This window comes from Chenopodium album, chromosome 19 (assembly GCF_948465745.1).
Source record: "Chenopodium album chromosome 19, dcCheAlbu1.1, whole genome shotgun sequence".
Lineage (NCBI taxonomy): Eukaryota > Viridiplantae > Streptophyta > Magnoliopsida > Caryophyllales > Amaranthaceae > Chenopodium > Chenopodium album.
The window spans coordinates 19,572,945-19,597,742 of record NC_137852.1 but is presented as its reverse complement, the minus strand read 5'-3'; the positions used below and the strand labels follow the sequence as shown (position 1 = coordinate 19,597,742).

Here is a 24,798-nt window from a genome sequence, read left to right as displayed (position 1 = left end):
AAATTTAAAGGAAATAATTAAAATTAAAATAGAAAATTATAACCCTTTTGATCAAACCCTCACATTCATCTATCGCCCCTGTTTATTTCGAACACTTATCTCATTGAATTTCTAATTGTTTCAAACCCTAAGATTAATGCTCAAAAATTCGAAGCTAATAAGGATTGATTAATAAACTAACATCTCCAGAATTCTGTTTACCTTTTGTTCGATCAGCTTTTTGGTGTTCATCGGTTGGACAGAGGTATGATTGAAGCCTTGAAGGTATGGGAAATGAATTGGTTGTTGTTTTTGGGTTGTTACAAAAGAATAGGAGGAGGGTGCACATGAGTTTGGGGAAATATAACCACTCATTTTTTTTTTTCAGAAAAGGAAAAAAAATAATATAATGCTAACCATAGTTAGTAGTCAATAAAGAGAATTTAACATTAACTTAAAAGAGGGTTAAAATGGATTAAGTTAATTAAACTTATGGGCACCATGTAGAAATTTAGATTTAGGAGGGCACAACATAGAATACGCAATACCTCAGGGGTACTATGTAGAAAAACCCAATATTCTTTTAGTTCAACTCAGCTCTGCTCAATTTAATTCAGTTCAGCTCAGCTTAATATATGAGAACAAGCCCTTACTTATATATTTTTCATTCTTTTATTATTCAAGAGAGTGGAAAATAAAAACCCATTCGTGAGTTCATTAAAAATCCGGCAAGTCAAATTAGAAAAACAAAACAATTGTCGTCAATTTCGAAAATCACCATGAAAGCTCTTCAAGCTTCAACTTCTTACAGCTTTTTCAGTATTCCTTCTTCCCAAATCCTCCAAACACGAATAACTCGTCCACAATGTGTCATTCTTTCGAAAGGTAATACTTCGTATTCATCATCAATCTTTTTCCTGATTCAATTGAATTTTGCTTTTTAATTTTTATTACTAATTTTCAATTAAAACTATTTGAATTGATTATAATTGTCCCTAGATTCATGATTCAGCTATGGATTGTATAGATTAAGAAATTAGTCATATGAAGCTACGGTTTGCTGTTCTGCTGCATTTTTATCAAATCACAAACATTTATATTTGTTGTTGATTGTTTTATGATTTCTAATGTAAAATTGATAATCATGATTAAATATGTGAAGGGCATATTTTAATTAGTTGAAATTGGGTCTAATTTGTAGAAGAGTGCTAATTTCTGCAAAATTTCTTTCATCTATATATTTTCATGAAAATTGGTTTTAAGAAAGAGGATGTTTAGAAGTTCAGATTTAAATGGTGGTTTACTTAGTTGTAAGGTTACAATTATGGTGTTTAATGTTCACATTGTCTAGGATGGGCAGTGTATATAATTGCTACAAAAGTGACTTGAAGTTTCATCGACCTAATTCATTGTAGTCTTGTGATTTTATATCCTCAATATCCTTATGGAGTATAGCTTTTCGGAGTTTCCGTCTTGTAAATGTAGAATTTCAGTTGCATACTACCCACTATTGTCTACAAATCAATCACTATTGCCTATTCCATTGTAGCTGTTTAATTTAGCTTGCAGACTCAACAAACAACTTAAATTTGATATTTGGTTGGGTAAATCCGGAATTAACTTTGTCAATCAAGTTGGAATCAGTTTCATGAATCAAATCTTGAGTGAAAAGATTATTGGGATATCTATGTAACGGAAACTTGGTTGGGTAAATCCGGAATTAACTTTGTCAATCAAGTTGGAATCAGTTTCATGAATCAAATCTTGAGTGAAAAGATTATTGGGATATCTATGTAACGGAAACGGAGACCACCTTTGAGTGGATTGTTCATTCATTCATCTTTCACTTAGAATTTTGTTTTGGACCGTTTAAGCCAAAATTTTTATTTTAAATGTCTACCGATTGGGAAAGTTCAGCTAACTCTTTTTTAATTTTTTTTTTTTTTTTTATTGTTTTTTTTATATTTATTTTAATTTTTAATCTAACCCTCTTGATGGGATAGGGAAAGGAAGAAAATAACTACATTTGCTTATTCATTTGTCAACAAGGGCCAACTTACAAAATTACTAAAAATATTTAAAAAACATTGATGGAAAGGGTGGACACTTGTAGAACAGAAAAATGAAGATTCTTAAAGGAGTTCTCCAAAAGAATGCTTATCATATCTCCTACTCTTTCTCTTAAAGGAGTTTGTGAAACGAAACCTTATTAACTCTTCCTCTCCCTTTCAACGTTGATTGATTGGTAAAACTGACTTGGGTGTTGGTTAATAATGGAAGCTTAGGACATTCAAAAATAGCTTTTCCCTTGTATAGATTTACATTGTAAAATTATGAACTTCTATTATCGTGGTGGATAACAAGTTGGTCTACAATTATTTGTCATCACCGGACTAGGTAGCTAGAGAAATACTTTGCTACACTGGTCACACACATCATTTGTCACTTGTTTTATGTGAAGTTTTCTTAGAGTGATGGACTTTTTAAACTTGTAGTACACATTAGTTTTGGGATATATAGGACCATTATTGGTAATGTACTTGTATTTTAAGCATCTTGAGTTGGGATATAGATCTATTTCCTTGTTATTTCACCCAAATATTCTTCTCTTATCCCCTTTAGTTGAATAATAAGAAGTATAATGTAACAATCATGTTCTGATCTGTTATAAAATGACAAGCTGGCTTTGCTAGGCTTAAAAAAGAATATTTGGATATGCTAGCAGACCCTTAGTCAACACAGTCATCTTGGTTTTTGAACTTAATGAATTGAAGTTTCTTAAATTACAAAGTACTCCTACATTTTTGTCGATACAACTGATCAAGACTAATATGTAGCTGATGATAGGCTGATATACCTTTTATAAGCAATAAATAATTCATATGAGATTAATCACTATCTTTATGCAATACCTCTCTGTGATTTATTCTGGCTATAGTTGCAATTCATAACTCTGCTATCTAGATTCTACAAGATTACGTCCAAGCATGCACCATCTGATTTATTCTAACAAATCCACTTGTTCTCCAGTGGAACCTTCAGACAAGTCTGTTGAAATTATGCGGAAATTCTCTGAGCAATACGCTCGGAAGTCGGGAACATATTTTTGCGTTGATAAAGGTGTCACATCTGTTGTTATCAAGGTACTTTTTTCAATCTGGCTGTGTGATTGCCTTATTGCACATCCATTTGGTTATATTGATAATTACTGATAATTCACCCAGTCCTTTTTCTTTCTCTTTTAAATTATGCTCTTTTGGATGTTCATACATGTGTGGAAAAAAATTGTAATAATATTGCAGATGGGTATTCAGAGTACTACAATCTAATAGGGGAATTTGGTCGAAGTAAAAAAAAAAACAAATAAAGGTGGTCTAACAGATCTTCGAGAAAACGATTTACTTGTCTTATACCCCAAAAAATAAAGAATAATACTTTCTCCGTTCTTTTTTACATGACCTGTTTCTTTTATCACGCTTGCCAATGCACAAATTTAATGATCAATAACTTTAACACTTTGTTTGGATAGAAGGAATTGAAAGGAAAAGAAGGGAAGTGAAAGGGAGGGGGAGGGGGACAAACTCTCTTGTTTGGATAAATGAATAAATGATTGGGGGAAGGGGAAGGAGAGGAAGGGATTCATTTTCCCTCTCTCTTTAATAAGCATGATCCCTCCAAAATTGGAGAGATTTGGAGGGAAAATGGAGCTCACCTCCCCCTCCCTCCCTTTCTTTTCCTTTCCCTTCCTCCTCTTTCCCTCTCCTTCCTTTCCTTCCTTATTTTCTATCTAAACAAAGCGTAAATCTACATAAGAAAATTTGTTGTTTGACAGAGTGCACTCTTGACAGCTATGGGGTATAGTGCTTTAGATTTTTCATTGCCAGACCTTAATGTAAAGGCATTAATTTGGAATATGTCAGGGATTAGCAGAGCACAAGGATGCACTAGGTGCTCCACTTTGCCCTTGTAGGTATGCACTATTTTGGTCATTTTGGAGCGCAATGCCTTTTATTATAGATGGTTGATGATTTAACATTGAACAGTATTCTAACTTTCTTCAGATATTATGATGACAAGGCAGCTGAAGCTAGTCAAGGCTTTTGGAACTGTCCGTGTGTGCCCATGAGGGAAAGGTATGGGTATCTTCCTACCATAGTCTGTAATTTATCAATGTATATTGTATATGCAGTGTAACTTGAAAGTTGTTCATTACATTAAATACAAGCAAGTTGTTTTGGAACTTATGAAATCTTAAGGCAATAACCTTCGTACTAAATCTTTATTGGACCAAAGATCTTGAGTTATGTCTTTTGTGGTTGGTCTCTGCTGATATGAAAAATTAGCAATGTCTTCGTCTTGTATCTATAATGCTTTTAGTATCTATAAATGATGCTCTGAACTGATGTCGCGATGTGATGACATTAACTGAATGTATTTGCAAACCTAGGACAAGTGTTAAGGATGTTATTAGATTCTCTAGCAGAGGTTTTGACTTTTGAAGCAGTTAAATGACCCAAACCTCTTCATATCAAGTTTATGATATAATCTGTTTCCTTCATTCTCTTGGAAATGACTCGGTATGAACTTGTTGAATGACAATAACAACTGTTTCTTCTTTTCTCTGTTTTTCCCTTTATTTTTTCTTCTCTTGTTGCTTACTTATTTTAGGTGCCAGAACAAAGCTTTAGGATATCTGTTGAAGACCTTCAAAAGTTCAACCATAGTAAACCTCACTCCCTACACATCCATAGAAAAGGATAAATAATAAAAAATATAAGAAATATGGGATGCTTTGTGAATTTATCCTGATAAAATACAGATTGTGATGCTACCTTTGCTATACGTCTATGAAAATACCTTTTACTCACCTTGAACCAGAGCACATTCCACTCCTATTCATGTCCTCCATCTGCTTACTGAACTAACTTCATTCTATGTATACTCCATCAAGGCTACATGAACATTGAAATGAATTTTGGAGTATTAGCATTGATACTTTTTACAATCCTTTTCATGCTCTTTGGCAAAGACCTATGACCCATGTTCGACACAAGTATGTGTCCGACTCGGCTATTTTGCAAAAATAAATAAATAGATTAATAAATCAATGATTTTAAACTAAAATGAAGTGTCCAAGTGTCATACACTCATACCCATGTCCGAGTGTCGAGGGTCCGACACGGTACTTGATGTAAATTGAAGAGTTTGAGTAACTTAGGCAAAGACTTGTGCCTGCTAAAATTTTATAAAATTTTTGTGTTTCTTGTATGTTTATTATATCCCTATTGGTGTTGGAGAAAGAATGAAATTATTGTACAAGAATTTTTATGGTGATCCTTTATATTCTAATATCCTATTTGGTGGAATTTTTTTACCATAGTTTCTAGTTTCCCTCTAGAATTTATTAAGTCTAAGTTGTACACTAATTTCGCTTAAATTGGCTAACCCGTTAGTTTATGGTTAATTTCTTAGTCGCAATCAATTAAAAAACTAACATACCCCTTAGCTGACAAGGGCATCCAGGTTTATTTGCCAGATAGACAAGTTTAGTATATCTTGTGGCATTCTGGTAAATGAGAGAAATTATTCGAATAAAAAATGATTTCTAATGATGCAAGTGGTATACAACCGGGAAAAGATGGAGACATTCGTTTCTTGACGGCATTGAAGATGAAAGCTCACAAGCACCTGCAATAGAGAGTACTTCAATCGAAAATAGAGAACGTCTTAAATGGATATTATATAAAACAACCCCAACACCATTTTTGGTGGCGTGCTGCATAATTCTTTGAAAACCCTAACCAAAAAAATATGGAAATAAAAGTAATTGTTAACCTATTAGGTTAGGTGTTTGTCATTTGCTTGTGAGCTTTCCATCCTTCATTGATCATGAGCTTTGATCTCTCCATTGAAGGGTGTGCTTCAAATATTCTGAAGAAATTGAATAACGCTTAGTTTGTAAACAACTTTTTACTAAAAAAAACCAAGGCAAATGGTAAATTACAACTCTACCCACACACTAAAATCAGAAAAGACCATTATACCTCAAGATAAACAACTGATAAATATGTATTTCCTGATTTTATTACACAATTTGGGTTGGGCACAAAGATTAGGAACGGATTTAAATAACAAAAATGTCCATATGACTACAAACAAAGGAAAGAGGGTAGAAGTTAGGTAACAAGGATAAATAAGAATTATGAGTAAGGGTATGATAAATACTTAGTTGTGAACTCAAATCAAAAGTATATGATACATACCCAAGTTCAATTAATTTACAACTTCCTAAAAATGTAAATGATGTAATCAATAAAAAAAATGATGGAAATATTTTCTTTTAGTTAACACCACATCATCATCACCTAGCCCTACCACCCCACTGTTGTCGACCCTTACTACTCGAATCCACCCGCCACCCTTGATATAAATTAGGAGCATCAAGATTGGAAATTTAGCTTTTATATTTTTTATTTGTTGAGTGGCATTAATATGAAAGTTATGCATAGACTTTGGTGGTTATTTCCTAAAATAAAAGTTGTCCAAATCATTTCCATATTTAGGTTGTGCATGTGTTTAGAGAATAATTTAGGAAAATCTTATTATTATCTTTCTTAAGATAGATTAATTATGTTTGTTTGTTAATCCAAATAAGCATGTGATGTATGCCTTTAAATAGGGTTGATTTCTTAACAAAATTCAGTTTTGAATTGTTAAAAAGCTGATCCTTGTGAATTGACTAAGTATTCTTTGATTGGCATAAGTAATCGTTGGAAGACACTTTTAGGGGGCGTTTGGTTCACAGAGTGGTATGGGGTTAGAATCAGGAATGGGGTTAAGGTGGTATTGGGTTGGAACTTGATACTTAATACCATGTGTTTGGTTTAATTCTGGAATGGAATATCTCACTATTCTCTCCTTTTATTTGATACCCAAGGGAATCGAATGAGCCAAATCCACCTCCCCCCCAAGGTTTCTAAACCCCATACCTCATGGGTTTGAGGTATGGGTTTGAAATTCATATTTTTGACAACCAAACACATGGTATGAGTTTTAGTCATTCTAAACCCATACCTCATACCTATATTTCGTGAACCAAACGCCCCCTTAGTGGTTTGTTATCCTTGGTACTAAGGAATAATAAACTCCAATACCAAACGTAAAGCCATACAAAATAATCCACTAATTGCTCATAATCACATTATTTAGTCATATATCCACTCGTTTTGAATCTAAATTTTAAGAAAATCCAAGAAAAATTTAATAACGAATATTTTGTCTAAGAAACCATAAAAATTCACATCAATTTGGTGTGGTTGTTGCTCTGCTGTTTGGAAAGGGAAAAGGTGCAAACTTTGATAGTTCGTGCAAAATTTTGTAGAAATCATGCCTAAAAGGCTATTATAGTTTTGTAAGTTAGATTGTTTGGCTTTGTTCTCCTTCGTTACCTTTCCAAATTGGTTAACTTTGTCTATCACCTGCGAAATTCTAGACTTTATCAACTTGTGGAGCTGGTTGATGTAAATTTATATGGATTAAACGAGTGGATTTGTAACTAAATAATAAGTGATTATGAGCAGTTAGTAGACTGCTTTTCGAGACTTTACATTTGTGATATGGAGTTTATATTCCTAACCAATAATGACTAACAATTAACAACTTCTTCCGACTATTACTTATGCCTTCTGATGAATAGTAGTTAATCCATTCACAAAAATCAAATTTTTAAGAATGGAAAAGTGAATTTTATTAAAGAAACCAACCCTATTTAAAGGCATACATCAAAACCTAATTAGGATAAACAAACCATCATAATTAATCTACAAATCCTAATTAATATCTTAAGCAAAATAAATATTAGAATTCCCTATATTAATCCCTAAACCCATGTACAACCTATATAAGGTAGCAATTTGACAAACTTTTATTTTAGGAAACAAACAACTAAAGACCTGTTCTATTCACCTTCTTTTCACTTATTTTTGGTTTAATAAGTTATGATAAGTTCACTTCAGGAAAAATAAGTTATGATAAGGGTTATCCAAGTTCAAATTATAACTTTAATAAATTTTAATAAGGTCTAATAAGTTCAGGTAAGATCACATAAGTTCAAATAGGTAAAAATCAGGTGAATAGAACACACCCTAATTCTAATATATATGCTTAACTTTTGGATGAATCCGATGAAAAAATAAACGATTAAACAAAATTTTAAGGAAAGCAGTTAAATCTTCAATCTTGATGCTCCTAATTCACATCAAACAAAAAACTCACTTCTTGTCATCCACCACCACCACCATCGAAATTGTAACCCTGGATTTCAGGAGTGAAGGAGAGAGAAAAAAGGAGATGCTTGTTGAAGAACAAATGGAGGTGGCAATGGCAAGACTTGTAACTTGGGACTATTGGTGAAGTCAATATAGGGTGGTCAGAAAAAAATAATTTAGGGGTAGGTTAGTAAATAGAGTTGTTAAGGTTAAATAATGAACCATAAAAGTATGGGTTAGCCCGTTTGAGGATAAGTAATGCATTATGTAGACTTAACCTAGGGGGTCACTAAACTAAATAGGAATTCCGAATATAAAAGGCCACCATGTAGATTTTCCCAATAGCTTTTTGGTTTCTTATGTTATTTACAATATTGGAAATTTTAATTAAATTTATTTTCTAGATAGAATCCTTGCATTTGAAGATTCTTTAATAAGTTTCTAACATATGTATCATCCATCTTCATTATGCCACGGAGTTATGCATGTCTATAGGTAAATTGCAACTATATTTCATAGGAAACTGCTAGAGATCAGCTCAGGCCTCCTATTTTGGTCACATACGCAAGGAAGAAGCAGGGCAAGGGGAGTGGAATCAGTTAAGCAAGCCAAGGGTAGAAGAGTCTTTAATGCAATAATTCTGTTAAGAAAGTTTGTTATGGATTAAGGGGAATCTTTAGGCAAAGTGTTGAGCTGGCTTAGTCTATATTAGGGGGGAATAATCTGCTGTAATGATCATGCATTTTGTTAATTGAGTGTGATTATCTCTGGGAGAGTCCTTTCCTCTCAAATGAAAGGTGTATTGGATGCTCATTGTTGAATATCAATACATACTATCTTCTTTCTTCCCTGATCTACTCTGTTTTCTTCTCTACAAAATTTATACTGAAAATCTAATTCATAGCAAGTTGGTATCAGAGCAATCGACCTTACCTGTGCAAGTTATGGCTCGATTAACTCACGCGCAGCGTTTGGATTTGCTCGAGCAGGAGATTGCCGGAGTGCCGTCGCAGGTGGCTCATGAGGTTAACTCGGTGTTGGCGTCATTTCGAGCTGACATCGCAGCACAAATCGCTGCAATTCAGGACAAGTCTCGTTCTGAGCCCCGTCCTGAGCCTCGGACCGTCGCCGCGAATGGGCCACCATATCAGTGGGACAACCCATTTGCGGGAGCACCGTCTCAGTTGGTGTCTGGAGGTGGTGGTGAGCAAGGAGGTCAGTCGATTTGGAGGTTGCGGAAGTTGGATTTACCCTTGTTTGACGGAACCAACCCGGATGGGTGGATTCTCAGAGCGGAGAGATTCTTCCATTTCTACAGACTCACGGCCGACGACCAGCTGGAGGCGGCGGTTGTCGCGCTAGAGGGCGACGCCTTGCTTTGGTATCAGTGGGAGCATAGGAGACACCCTCTCCTGTCCTGTCGTGGGAGGCGTTGAAGAAGGTGATACTTCGCCGATTTCGCACCACCGCCACTGGCACCCTCCACGAGCAGTGGCTCGCTCATCGCCAATCTGGAACGGTGGCGGATTATCGGAGGAGATTCATTGAACTCCTTGCTCCGATCGAAGGAGTTCCAGAAGAGATTGCGAAGGGCCAATACATAAACGGGTTAAAGGAGGATATTAAGGTGGAGGTTCGGATCCTTGACCCGGTTTCGTTGGATCATGCAATGGAGTTATCTGGGCGGATTGAAGAGAAGTTGCGTTTGGGCCCAAGGCCCAGAACTGTTGGACAGCTACCCACTTGGAGAACCCCGTTTCCTTCGACCCGACCCATTTCTTCTACCCAAATCCAGCCCTATCACCCCCCAAACACGATCCCAGCTAACTCAAACTCCACTTCACCACACCCAAACACTAACCGTTACCACCCTAAACCTGCCGGAGAAATAAGGAGGTTGTCGGAGTCCGAACTTCAGCACAAACGAGAGCAGGGGCTCTGTTTTCGCTGTGATGAAAAATGGAACATCAACCACCGCTGTCCGCGGCGTGGGTTGAGTGTTCTCTTGACTGTGGAGGAGGGTGACGACTTGGAGGAGGAAGTTGAGATGGATATTAGGGAGAAGCCGGCGGTAGACCCCCAACCCCTTGTCGAAACCACACCTCTTCCCTTTTCCGACACAATCCTTGGTGTTTCTTTTAGCTCGGTGATGGGAATCACCAATCCACGAACCATGCGCATGGGAGGGACGGTGAATGGCCAAGCGGTGGTGGTGATGATTGACCCAGGGGCCACGCATAATTTTATTTCCACCGTCGCTGCTCAGAAATTGGGAATTCCTCCGTTGGATTCTAAGAGTTTTGCTGTGACTTTGGGCACCGGTGAGGCGGTGCAAGGGGAGGGGGTGTGTAAGGCGGTGTTATTGGAAGTTCAGGGCCTCTCAATAGTGGAAGATTTCCTTCTCCTTCCTCTGGGAAATTCTGATTTAATTTTGGGTCTTCAATGGCTCGAAAAATTGGGCACTATCGCTACCAACTGGAAGACACAATTGATGAAGTTCCAGTTGGGTGATCAGACGGTCACATTGCAGGGGGATCACTCTCTTGGTCGTTCTGGAATTTCGCTTAAGGCTATAATGAAGACAATGCAGAAAGAGGGGTATGGGTTTTTGGTGGAATTAAATCATTTGGTGGGGGAATTTTCTGGTAATACACCTTCAGATGAGGCGCCACAATTCTTACAGCAGATCCTTCATGAGTTCTATGAGGTGTTTGCAATGCCGGAAGGGCTGCCTCCCCGACGCTCAATTGAGCACTCAATCATCTTGAAGGAAGGCACGAACCCCATTAGTGTCTGACCTTATAGATACCCGCAAAGCCAGAAAGATGAGATCGAACGTTTGGTACATGATATGCTCACGGCAGGTATCATTCAACCTTCTTCTAGTCCTTATTCTAGCCCCGTGTTGTTGGTTAAAAAACGGGATGGATCTTGGCGTTTCTGTGTTGACTATAGGGCCTTAAACAAATGTACTGTTCCTGATAAATTCCCAATTCCCATTATTGATGAACTTTTGGATGAATTGTATGGCGCTTGTGTTTTTTCTAAATTGGACCTTAAGTCGGGGTATCATCAGATTCGTGTCCGCGAGGAGGATGTGAATAAGACTGCATTTCGTACCCACGAAGGACATTACGAATTTCTAGTAATGCCTTTCGGGCTAACGAATGCCCCTGCCACTTTTCAGTCATTGATGAATGCGGTTTTCAGACCTTTCCTTCGCAAGTTCGTTTTGGTGTTTTTTGATGATGTGTTGGTTTATAGTAAGTCTAAGGAGGAACATGTGAGGCACCTAGAGGAAGTCTTAAGGGTGCTTCATTCTCAAATGCAAACCGCAAGAAGTGCGATTTTGGGCAAGAGCGTGTGGCTTATTTAGGCCACATTATCTCTGGCCATGGTGTGGAAGTTGACCAGAGTAAAATTCAAGCAATGTTGGAGTGGCCTCGTCCAAGAAATTTGAAGGAACTTCGGGGTTTTTTGGGATTGACAGGGTATTATCGGAAATTCATCCAAAATTATGCTCACATTGCTCATCTCTTAACTAAGCAGCTTAAGAAGGATAATTATGGTTGGTGTCCAGCAGCTACTCAAGCTTTTGTCGCTCTTAAGGAGGCTATGACAAAGGCTCCTATCCTTGCTTTACCCGATTTCTCACATCCTTTTATTCTGGAAACCGATGCTTGTGGTCACGGTGTGGGTGCGGTTCTGCTACAATGTGGGCATCCCATTGCTTATTTCAGTAAGTTACTTGGACCCCGGGCTTGGTCCAAGCCTATATATGAAAAAGAGTTGATGGCAATCGTGTTGGCTGTTGAAAAGTGGCGTCACTATCTTTTGGGAAGGCATTTCATTGTGCGCACTGACCAAAAGAGTTTGAAATTTCTGTTGGAGCAAAGAGAGGTGGGTCAAGCCTACCAAAAATGGGTGGGTAAGCTTTTGGGCTACACTTTTGATATTCACTATAAACCCGGCTCAAGCAACGTGGTGGCTGATGCTTTGTCTCGTGAATTACTTCCCCACATTACTTGTGCTACAATGATTTCTTCTTGTGGGGTGCCGTGGGCTACATTCCAAGCTCATATTAACAAGGACCCTTTGATTTGTAAGCTGACAGACAACATCAGGCAGGGACTTCAGGTTCCTAAATGGTTTGCCTTGGACAATGATGTTCTTAAGTATAAAGGTCGGGTTGTTATTCCCAAACACTCGGCTCTCACTTCAGCCTTGCTTAAGGAGTACCATGACTCACCTATTGGGGGCCATTCGGGGGATTTTCGCACTTATCAACGCCTTGCTGCTGAATGGTATTGGTTGGGGATGCGGAAGGATGTTACCCGTTATGTGCAAGCTTGTCTTGTTTGTCAGCAAAATAAGACTTCTTCTCTTACTCCCATGGGTCTTTTGCAGCCTCTACCTATTCCGGAGAGAGTTTGGGAGGACATTTCATTAGATTTTGTTGAAGGGCTTCCAAAATCTGCTGGGTGGGACACGATCTTGGTGGTAGTGGACAGACTTTCGAAGTATGGTCACTTTATTCTTCTTAAACACCCATTTTCTGCTCCTATGGTGGCCCAAGTTTTCATTAAGGAAGTAGTAAGGTTGCACGGGATTCCTTCTACTATAGTGTCGGATAGAGATAAAGTCTTTTTGAGTATCTTTTGGAACGAGCTCTTCAAGTTACATGGGACACAATTGGCAAGAAGCACAGCATACCATCCCCAATCTGACGGGCAAACTGAGGTGCTCAATAAGGGTGTCGAGTCCTACCTCCGTTGCTTTATTAATGGGAAGCCCCGTTCTTGGTCTGCTTGGATTCCTTGGGCAGAGTACTGCTATAATACTTCTTTTCATACGGCTACAAATTTTACCCCCTTCAAGATTCTCTATGGTCGGGATCCACCTCACCTTGTTCGTTATTCTACGGGTAGTACTGCAGTTGCCTCGGTGGAGGAGCAATTGTTGGAACGTGATGCGGTTCTAGATGAGCTGCAGTTTCATTTGGTTAGAGCACAAGAGTTCATGCGCTATTATGAGAACAAAGGAAGACGCGAAGGGCATTTTGAGGTGGGGGACTTGGTGTTTCTTAAGCTACAACCTTATCGTCAGCAATCTGTGGTCCCTATCCTGTGGTTTTATGGTCCCTATCCTGTGGTCAAGAGAGTGGGTGAGGTCGCTTATCAGTTGCTGCTGCCTGAGGGGTCAAAAATACACCCTGTTTTCCATTGCTCACAGCTCAAGAAGTCCGTTGGACAAGGTCACACACCATCTCCTTTGCCTTCTCAGTTGACTGCTGACTTGATCCTGGAGGTGCAACCTGAATCTGTCCTGGGGATTAGGAACAGTCAGCAAGGAGCTCTCACTTTGGTTGAGGTACTCATTAAGTGGCAGCATCTCACACACACTGAAGCAACATGGGAACCCTTTGATGATATTGTGGCTCGTTTTCCAGCTTTCCACCTTGAGGACAAGGTGAATCTTCTTGGGGGAGGTATTGCTAGAGATCAGCTCAGGCCTCCTATTTTGGTCACATACGCAAGGAAGAAGCAGGGCAAGGGGAGTGGAATCAGTTAAGCAAGCCAAGGGTAGAAGAGTCTTTAATGCAATAATTCTGTTAAGAAAGTTTGTTATGGATTAAGGGGAATCTTTAGGCAAAGTGTTGAGCTGGCTTAGTCTATATTAGGGGGGAATAATCTGCTGTAATGATCATGCATTTTGTTAATTGAGTGTGATTATCTCTGGGAGAGTCCTTTCCTCTCAAATGAAAGGTGTATTGGATGCTCATTGTTGAATATCAATACATACTATCTTCTTTCTTCCCTGATCTACTCTGTTTTCTTCTCTACAAAATTTATACTGAAAATCTAATTCATAGCAGAAACTTATTTATTAAATTGATCTCTAGATAGAATCCTTGCATTAGAGGTTCGTTAATGAGTTTTTCGCATGTATATCATCCATCTTTATTATCTCATGGAGCTATGCATCTATATGTAAATTGCAACTTAATTTCTTAGGATACTTGTTAAATGAATAGTTACAAGATAAGAGTTAAGAAAAGGTTAATTATTTTCCAATGAAGATCCTCTATTCTTTTAATTCCCCATATGACATCCAACATCTCTTGTATTTCCACATCACCTTCATCTAGATGTTTTAATTAGACTTTTCATGTCTCTTCTATTGTAGTATGGGCACTTGGCACTCCATTTTACTCTAAAAATATATAGGAAATATTATTTTAATGTTTGATACATTTAGACACTTGATTGATGTAATTATTGATCCGAAAATCAACAAACACAAGGATAAATGTGTAAGTCTAATTCTATACAAGAAAGCCACCAAGAATTAAACCAAAACCAAGAGTAATTAACTAAGAATCCACCTAATTAACTAGCTCTAAACGAGTGTTTTAACTAAAACAAACTAAAACAACAATTGATCACTATCAATTAAAGAAAGTGTTTAACTTCAATTTTCTGTATTTCATAATTTGAATTTTTGCATGTGTGTATAGCTCTATTTATAAGATTATTTAACCTATAAAGATTAGGACAAATCCCTAATTCAATCATAGATCAAATTCTATCTGTCCTAGAATTCTATTGCAAGTAGAGAACTAGTTTAGCTTGGAAACCAAGCTACACAGTTGTAGCAACTCTAACAACCTACCTTAATTAAATCCACATGCCTAAAATCAGTTATACTAAGTATAAAAAATATCCTAACAACTTAACTAAAATAACTTTAAAGAATCCTAATGCTTAAAAAAAAAACCCCTTTCAAGTGAAAGGTGAAAACTTGTAAGCAAAATTTAAATAAACTAATCAAAGAAATAATCTAAATACCAAGAAAAGCTATTAAACAAACCGTAACTTTGCTTTGATATCCAAGAAAGTGTGCGTTGCTTGCTAGGCTTGCATCAATGTTTAGGGACAAGCTTTCCTTATGCATAATTAGTAAATCTTCAAAATTCTCCATATTTGTATTCATATCATTGATGCTTCACATGTATGTGACTATTTATGTTTGACATTAGTTTAGAGTTCAAGTGACATTGTGATAACTAAGGCCCCGTTTGGCTTGATGTAAAATGCTTTCATGGAAATTGGTTTTTCCCATAATTTCCCATTTTCATTTGGTTGATTTGTGATGGGGTGGAAAATTGCATTCATAATGGTGGAAAACATTTGCCATTCCAAAACAAAGGAAGCTACATTTTCCACCCTTCTCCTTCTCTCCTTTTTACTTTTCTTTCATCCATCCCCACATTTCTACTCTTATTTTTAATTTCTCTTTAACTTTTCTTGTAAGAGCCAAGTGTGGTTTTCCTTGAAAATATGTTTTCCATGAAAACTAAGACAATATTTTGCATCAAATCAAATAGGCCCTATAAGTGTTTTTTTATTGGGGAATTGCACATTTGTACACCTGTAATTGTAACAATCATAGATGACAGATTCCCCCCGCAACCCCCCCTCCCTTCCCCCCCAAAAAAATGCCAATATGGTCGTGACAGTGGTTGCAGCTGGCGACCAACATCAACACCTTTTTTTTTTGTCACTACACTGTTGAAGGTGTACTAGATTATCAGGTTGTGAGGAAGAGTCAATGCTCTGTACATGAGAACATGACAGCTTCTAGAAGTGTTTGGTCGTTGGTTTAATACAAAGTAGTGCATACTAACATGACTCAATAAATTTCATTGTATTGCCTCTGGACCATAAACGGGTGGTACTGACAGCATTGCCAACATATCTTTGAGAAATTATTTTCCGTTTGAATACTGGAGCGATATACAATACTAATGATATATTGATGTACAATAGGGAACTTGATTTACACCTAGCAAGCAAGTAGTGAACCACTAATACTATAATTTTCTTGAACCTTAGAAATACTACGTAGTATACAACAATATAGTGTGTCAATCAGGAATTTCACATTTAACTAAGTTTTTAAGCAGAGGCTCATAAACCAAGTTTATAACGATAGTTACAATACATAGTAGGAGTGTTTTGGATGCATAAGGAAAAACTATTACAATAGTAACTGTCTCAGCTTCATTGTCTTAAACCAATATCGAAGTTGTTTCTATCATTTGTAGGAAGGTCCAATGATTTTGCTGTCTGGTGCAGTGTAATCTTGGTAGAGCCCTATGTTTCATTCCAGTCAAAATAGGATAGGCAGACTGTTATTGATCTTAACTGTATCTTTTTAGGAAGAGTTAGCTCTAAAAACTTGCCAGATCACAAGTCCATTGAAGTATACCGAATTCTTGGAGAGATTGACTGCAAAAGGTGTTGCTAGGAATTTCTAATTTGCAAACTTTCTCTGCAATGATCCTGATGTACTTGTTGAGAAAGATCGGGTTGAATATTTTTCATGGTTAGATCACTATAATCTACTCAATGTGAGAATGATCAACCTTAAAAAAGTGAGTCTAATGTAGCCTATGTGAGTTAGGTAAGCTCTCTGTAATTTGTATAGCTTGGTGTAACGCAGATGCAGACATGTGAGAGTGGTTGGTGGGAGCAATGCTTAAAAATGCTCAAGGTGCGAGTGAGAGGGGTTATGCTGCACCCCCCCTCTGTGCGCCTCTTTGAAGTGAGGCACTATATGAACAATTAAAAGTTTTTGACTGAAGTTTGCGTCAGATTCGCCTCATGTGCACCTCAAGTGCACCTAACCTTCACCTAACCACAAACGCCTCGCCCAGACCAAGTTAAGCGCTTACTCCCATCGCGTTGTGCCTCAGTGCCTTAGGCGTGCTTTTGAAAACAGTGTGGTAGATTGAATAGCAGTAAAAGAGGTAGAGGTAGGGATACTAAGAAGAGTGAGTTGAGTCTTTCAGGGCTAGTGTATTTTATTATTCCAGGCTTTCAAGCTGTAGGCAATAAAATCTAGGACATTGGGGTCCACTTTCTTGTCAATTCCTGTGCAATTAGCTAGTTTGATCCTGGTGAGAATATAGGAATTTTGCCAAATCTTTCTATGTAATTCAGCTCTGCGTTAGAAGCAGGGTTGCTTTCCTCTATGCCCAGTATATTGCATAATATGCCCTCTATACTGACAATGATGCAATGTGATATACCCTTCAAGTGGTAACCCCTTCACTGTGACATGGAATTCTGAAAAGATAACAAAGAAATCCACCACTTACGCTTATCTGTAAATTATATATGCTCAGAGATTGTTGGTAACTTGAAAGTTTTTTGGGACCAAATGATTTTTGTTCTGACCCTGGCTAGAAGCTGGCTTGATGTTTTAAATGCTTACTGTAGGAGTGGTCCTGCATTGCAAAAAAGACATACTTAAGATTAAGGTATCGTTATGTTGTTAATTTGTTATTGATAAAGGGAGTTGGATTCAGGAGACTTCTAACTATATGTCACTAGATGAAGAGAACTATCAAACTAAACATTTTCTCCTTGATATGCTCATTGTTTGTGCACAATATAATGTAACTCTGTTACTGCAGAGTATTATTGTACTATTATTGCTATCACTACTGGCACCATGTTCATGGTGGTAGTCTTGATGATCTTACTTGCTGCTTAGATTATGGATCCTTTATGCATCTCTATATTAAGTGATCATCAATTCATCAAGAATGACACATAAATTTGAGAAAAGTTTTTTTTTTTGTTTTGTTTTTCCTAATCTAGTTATGGTTTTTGATTTGATACCTTAATAACCCTTAATGTTGGCTCCGTGATATCAAGTCAAGCAAGTGTTTTTTTTAGATGCAAACACAACTGTTCGAGGGTATTTTTGTTAAATTATACCATGTTATTAATTAAATAAGTTAAGGAGAATGTGACAACTAATTTATTCGGAGGTATTGTATTTTTTTAAACTTCAAGTTCAATATTTTGTCCATATATTGATGCACATATATTGAATTGACAGGAAGGAGTGCCACTGCATGCTTTTCTTGACCCCAGAGAATGATTTTGCAGGCAAGGATCAGGTAATTTCCACTTGATATTACTGAGACATTATCATTATTTCATTTGATCTCTTCCCTATATTTCCCAGGATATTTAACCATCACTGCAATTTAACCACAAATTTCTTGCAGACTATTGGCTTGGATGAGATACGGGAAGTAACTGCAAACATTTAAGGTAATGACATACTCGTTACTAAATTGTTTGGGAACTTGCAATCAGCTTGTACATTTTGTATTCTTACGAGGAAGCTGGTTAGTGTTGTATTGTCTGCTTACCCATCAATGAACTTTATTTGTGTTTTGGATAGATGAGTATAGTTGATGTATAATATATTGCTGTGACAATAAGCAATCATTGCCGTTTTCTTATATTTTGTTTGTAATTAGGCCGATTTTCTCATCTGAAAGCATTTTTTTTTTCTCTTTTCAATGTTATATACAGAGCATCATTGAGTTGTTTGTAGAAGCGCAAGGCACCCTATTCCTGCACCCGTGTTAGTCGTGTATACTGATCAAACTTTAAAAGAGAATTTTTCGAGAAAAGAATGGGGATCTTTATCCCATCTTGATTAATATCATATCTTTGCATTTGGTGTGTTAACCTACTATTTTCTCCCCGCTCCTCCCCACCCCCTGCCCCTCCTCTACAATTTTGTATCCAGAAATATAGTAAAAGAATTCACATCCTTTGAAATTTACCAGGTAGTGCTCCTCTTTCCTCTGAATATGCTAGATTGCTAGCTTCTATCCTTGTTCACTTTAAGGGATTGTAACTTATTTTTCCTAGAAGATTTAAAACAGTCGACATAAACTTAAATCTGCTACTAGTATTGGGTTGTTGATGTACATGGAGCGCAACAACTTTTAAGAAATTGAATCCAATCTTTGATCCTAACTTATGTGTGCTGCATATATGTCATTCATATTGATTTGTTCCTATCAGCAATAAATAATATAGGCTATTACTTGCTAGTCATATAATTATGAAATCCATTGGCATATAAAATAACAAGTTGTATACTTGTGGTAATTACAAATTGGGGCATGCGAACTCACATCGAAGAATATGTATTACTTCCCTGTAAGAAATCTAATACAGAGTAACAAATAGAACAAACAAATTGGTTAACTGTCACAAAGCAATCCCTTTCAATCAATTAAAAATTACATCAACAAGCTTCAACCGAGCGCGAACTGCTTGTAGAGGAAACCTGCCCACGATTGTTCTTAGCACAATCTTTTCCGTTTCTTACAGCAAAAGCAGCCAAAAACATGTTTCCTACGCCACCATTATCTGAAACCGCCGAATTCCCACTCCTGCAAGCATGATCTGCAGGGAGCCTGTGCTTGAGGCAAACCTTAATGTTGCAGCATTTACAAACTGTGGCATTAGAGCACGTCAAATTCTCCCTGCAACGTTTAACTGGACATCGCGGTTTCTTCTTCTTTGAAGGATCACATTCTTTCGAGCTCTCATGTTTCTTCTTCAGAGCTGCCTCCTCTTCACAAGATAAGCCGGTAGTTTCCATTGATACAGAGCATATTTCACACACAATCACCTTCCTGCTTTTGTCGTCTGATTTCGGGCAATCATGTGACTTGTACGTTCTGTGTTCTACGCAGAAAACCTGCAACAATAGAATGACTCATACTTTAGAATAACTCAAATTTATGCATATACTACATCCATTACATATTAGTAGTAAGTTAGTAACTTTATTAAATTATTTGTGAGAAACAAAATATTAAAGTTACAACTAATATGTAACGGAGGAAGTATAAACATCCCAAGGAATATTGATACCTGTGTTAACGCTGCAATAGATATTAGATAAGGAGTATAATTAGATTTTCAAACATACCCCCGTCTTATAACGACGGGTTATTAAAAGTTGTACCTTTTGGCAACGATTGCAGCCGAAGGGGAGAAAATCAAGCTGATGACAATCCGAATATTGACAATGTCGTCCTAAATCTGGAAAAGCTTCTGTTCCTCCTCCCATCTCAACCCCGTTGTTTGTTTCTTACAGAATAAGAAAATTATGTTGAAAATCGAAAGTTAAAACTTATGAAATTGGTGTGTTTGTTGGAAAGGAAGGGTTGAATTTATAATTTATAAGGTTTCCTTGTAGCTTGGAGAATAAGATAGATGCCTGAAAGAAGAATCGTGAATTCAGACTCTATACGACTTATGACGTCAGGAAACACGTTTTTCCTTTTTTTTTTTTTATCTTTTTTTATTTATTTTTTTTATCTTTGAAAAAAAGTTTTTCTAATGAGTTTGAGTTTAACCAAACCTTAATAGAGGAGTCGACCGGGTGTTGATAGAGCATAATTATTTATTGCCCGAGCTAATTGTGTCTAGAGGCGGACCTACGTAGTAACAAGGGGTAGCACCGTAGCACTTGCTAATTTGTTGATTAAAGGGAAGACTATTTAATAGCTACAATAAAATTAACTACCTCCGTTACATATTAGTTGTAACTTTGGGCAATATTTGTGAGAGATAAAATATTTCAAAGTTGCAACTAATATGTAACGGAGGTAGTAACTATTGTAATTAGTTATAATCTTGACCCTTTATTTTTTGTTAGATTTCGGGAAAACTCCTTGGGTTGGAGTGTGTACCATTGAATAATATATATAGAGTTACAATACTAGTCCTAATCTTGTTAGGAAACCTAGTACGATAAGAATACAAACTATATCACAAAACTATACAAATATATCCTACTCTGCGACAAATATTATAATAACCTATAATATCTATCACACCCCCGCAGTCGTAACGGGAGGAGGGCGAACGCTAAGACTGGACCTAAAATCCAGAAATAAGTCTCGCGGTAGGCCTTTGGTGAAAATGTCTGCAAACTGATATCTAGTAGGAACATGCAAAACCCGAACTTGTCCCAAAGCAACCTTTTCTCGAACAAAATGAATATCCATCTCCACATGTTTGGTGCGTTGGTGTTGTACCGGGTTGCCAGAAAGGTAAATAGCACTGACATTATCACAATAAACAATAGTAGCCTGCCGTAGAGGACAATGTAACTCAAGTAAAAGATTACGAAGCCAACATGCCTCTGAGACAACATTTGCGACGCCTCGATATTCCGCTTCTGCACTCGACTTAGACAAAGTATGCTGACGCTTAGATGACCAAGACACGAGGTTGTCCCCAAGGAAACAACAGTAGCCCGATGTGGAACGTCAGGTATCGGGACAACCTCCCCAGTCAGCGTCAGTGTAAGTAATAAGTCGATGAGAAACAGTCGGATATAAATGTAAGTCGTGATCAATGGTACCCTGAACATAACGCAGAATGCGTTTCAATGCCTCAAAGTGAGGTTCCCGGGGATCATGCATAAAAAGACACACCTGTTGTACCGCATAGGCAATATCTGGCCTAGTGAAAGTGAGATACTGAAGTGCACCTGCTAAACTGCGATACAAAGTCAGATCCCGAACTGGTGGTCCTGCATCTGCACTAAGTTTTGACTTAGTGTCAACTGGAGTGGCTGCAGGTTTACATGAGCCCATACCTGCACGCTCTAAAATCTCCTGTGCGTACTTTTCCTGTGAAAGTAGCAGATAAGAGGAAGTGCGGGTTACCGCTATCCCTAAAAAATAACTCAATGGACCCAAATCAGTCATAGGGAACTCAGTTTGCAACTGAGATATGATCCCTGCACGCAACTTGTCAGAAGAAGTAGTTAATATAATATCATCAACATATAGAAGCAAATATGCCATATCATCACCCTGTCGAAGAATAAATAGTGAGTTGTCACTCTGAGAAATGACAAATCCCAATTTGATGAGAAAATTTGCAAAGCGTTGGTACCAAGCTCTAGGAGCTTGTTTCAAACCATAGAGAGCCCTACGGAGTCGACAAACATGAGTGGGTGCTTTCCGATCAATAAAACCCGGAGGCTGGTGCATATAAACAGTTTCCTGCAAGTCACCATGTAAAAAGGCATTTTTGACATCTAATTGATGTATTGACCACTTTTTAGCCATAGCTAAACTTAGAACAGTGCGAATAGTGGCTGGTTTAACTACCGGACTGAAGGTCTCATCACAATCTACACCAATTTCCTGCGACCTGCCATCACATACAAGACGAGCTTTGTGCCTTTCAAGATCACCATTAGACTTGTATTTATGCTTAAAGAGCCACATACAATTAACAATATTCACCCCCGTAGGCCTAGGCACCAATTCCCATGTCCCTGTCTTAATTAAAGCACTATATTCATCATTCATCGCCGCATTCCAGTTATGGTCATTTAAAGCTTGTTTATAAGACTTTGGAAGGGGTGATTTATGATGATGAGGACCCGAAGGTTGAACGGTGATGTTGCAATATTTTGGGTTTGGCTTAAAAATTCCCCGTTGGCTACGAGTAACTCGGGGAGAGGGAGGTGGTGGCCGAGTGGGTTGTATGGGCGGTACACCACGCAATGGTGGCGGGGTATAAGCTGATGTTGGTGAACCTGGGCTGCTGGTCGTGTTTGGGCTGGACAGGGAAGTTCGCGGGCTTGCCGCGGCTGAAGGTGGGCTGTCGCAGGCTTGCTGCGATGTGGACTGGTGAGATGGGGAGGGCGTGTTTGGAAGTGGGCTGACAAAAGGTAGAGATGGGCCTCGGTTTTGAGGTGTGGTTTGTGAGCCACGAGTTGTAGATGATGGAGAGGGTGGGCCGTGGTTCTGGGCTGGGGTTTGTGAGCCACGATTATGGGTTTAAGAGGGAGTTTGGGCTGTTTGTTGTGGGCTATGTAAAAAGGGATGCAACAAATCAGGAGATGGAGGATCATCCACCAAAAAATCGTAGTCAGTGTTGCGGAATTGTGCTAAATTCCGAAACGGAAAGACGGTTTCATCAAAATTGACATGCGCGAGATGATGATTTTATTGGTGGTGAGATCAAGACACCTATACCCTCTATGATCAATAGGATAACCCAAGAAAACACATGGTGTTGATCTAGGAGCTAATTTATGTGGAGTTGTGGCAGACAAATTAGGAAAACAAAGACACCCAAAGACACGAATATGATCATACGAAGGAGTTTTCCCAAACAAGGCAAGAGCGGGAGTACTGTTTTTAAGAGCTTTGGTTGGCAAAATATTTTGAAGATAAGTGGCCATTTCAAGAGCATAAAACCAATACGATGGGGGGAGAGACGCATGAAAAAGAATTGTACGCTTAATATTATTAAGGGTACGAATCATACATTCAGCTTTGCCATTTTGGGAAGATGTGTGTGGACAAGAGAAGCGGAAAAGCATTCCGTGGTCAATACACTTTTGCTTAAACGGGTCATTATCAAATTCCCTACCATGATCACATTGAAAACATTTAATTTGACGTTCAAATTGGGTTTCAACATATTTTCGGAAATTTATAAATGATTGAAAAGCTTGAGATTTGTATTTTAAGGGAATTGTCCACACAAAGTGAGTATGATCATTTAATAAAACTAGATAATATTTGTGACCTTGAGCACTACGAATGGGAGATGTCCATAAATCGGCATGTATAATATCAAAAGCACAAACTGTAGTATTATTAGAATTATCAAAGGGAAGTCGAGTATGTTTTCCTAATTGACATGAATTGCAAAATGTGGAGTCATGCTCCTTATTACAATAAATATGATTTTTAGACTTAAGATAGCTAAAAACTTGAGCTCCAGGGTGTCCTAGACGACTATGCCAAGTGGAAGGTGAGACAGCAGTAAGGGAAGTAGCAAGACAGGCTGACGGAGTGGTTCTGACTGGATATAGGTCTCCCGAACTATCACATCTCGTTATTATGTTCCCCGTACGAAGATCCTTCACAGAAAAACCAAAAGGATCAAACTCAATAGACACTAAATTATCAGAGGTAAATTTACGGACTGAAATAAGGTTCTTTATGAGTTGAGGTGCTAGAAGGACATCATGAAGGACAAGAGGTGTTTTAGTATGGGGAAGGGTGCCATGACCATAACCTGTTACTGGAATGCGATGACCATTACCAACTAAAATATGATTTTTAGTGCTTAAATTAAACAAGGGCAAGAGATTACCAGCGTTATTCGTCATGTGAGATGTTGCACCTGAATCCACGTACCACTGATTGTCGGGATTTGGAAGAGTCATCGTGGAGAAAGAGGATGCCAATTCCGTTGGTGTCATGGGCTGCCCGTATTGGGCTGAGTACGCATGTTGGGGTCTCGGGTGGCCGAGAATTGATTGCTGCTGTTGGACTGGAAAAGGAGTAGGAGGTCTGGCCCAAGAAGCTTGCTGGGCCCACTACTTAAAACTAGCCCAGAGCTGTTGCTGACTTGGGGCGGACTGATTTTGGGGGTTAGTTTGGGCCTGGGCTGTTTGTGGCTGTTGGTTCTGCCCTTGGCCACGCCCCCTGCCTTTCCCTTTGGGTTTGCCTCCCCTCCCCTTGCTGCCACGCCCACCGCCACCACCACCCCTACCCTGTTGCTGCGGTGGTTGCTGCTGTTGGGCGGCTGCCGCGGTGGTGGTGGTGGTGTTGTTGTGTTGCGCTACAAAGGCTTGCCCGGAATTTTCCTTAGCCGATTTTCTTGACTCCTCTAACAAA

General features: G+C 38.2%; 2 protein-coding genes across 4 annotated transcripts; one reads left to right on the top strand and one right to left on the bottom strand.

Moving 5' to 3' along the window:
• The first annotated feature begins 674 nt into the window (after positions 1-674).
• LOC145594959 (ferredoxin-thioredoxin reductase catalytic chain, chloroplastic) lies at positions 675-19,096 on the top strand. 3 transcript variants are annotated; one of them, XM_081651310.1, is made up of 7 exons: positions 675-864; positions 3,010-3,122; positions 3,900-3,949; positions 4,041-4,112; positions 18,159-18,208; positions 18,331-18,376; positions 18,644-19,096. In XM_081651310.1, exons 1-6 carry the CDS (start codon positions 759-761, stop codon positions 18,345-18,347), a joined length of 408 nt encoding a protein of 135 aa, XP_081507436.1. In that variant the 5' UTR covers positions 675-758; the 3' UTR covers positions 18,348-18,376; positions 18,644-19,096. The 3 variants fall into 3 exon arrangements, with proteins under 3 accessions (XP_081507436.1, XP_081507434.1, XP_081507435.1); XM_081651308.1 differs by having other exon boundaries at positions 18,159-18,219; XM_081651309.1 differs by lacking the exon at positions 18,644-19,096 and having other exon boundaries at positions 18,331-18,570.
• A 237-nt stretch (positions 19,097-19,333) lies between these two features.
• LOC145595544 (zinc finger AN1 domain-containing stress-associated protein 12-like) lies at positions 19,334-20,305 on the bottom strand. Its single transcript, XM_081651958.1, has 2 exons — positions 20,100-20,305; positions 19,334-19,829 (listed from the first exon to the last, which is right to left on the bottom strand). Exons 1-2 carry the CDS (start codon positions 20,202-20,204, stop codon positions 19,371-19,373), a joined length of 564 nt encoding a protein of 187 aa, XP_081508084.1. The 5' UTR covers positions 20,205-20,305; the 3' UTR covers positions 19,334-19,370.
• Between the last annotated feature and the right edge of the window lie 4,493 nt (positions 20,306-24,798).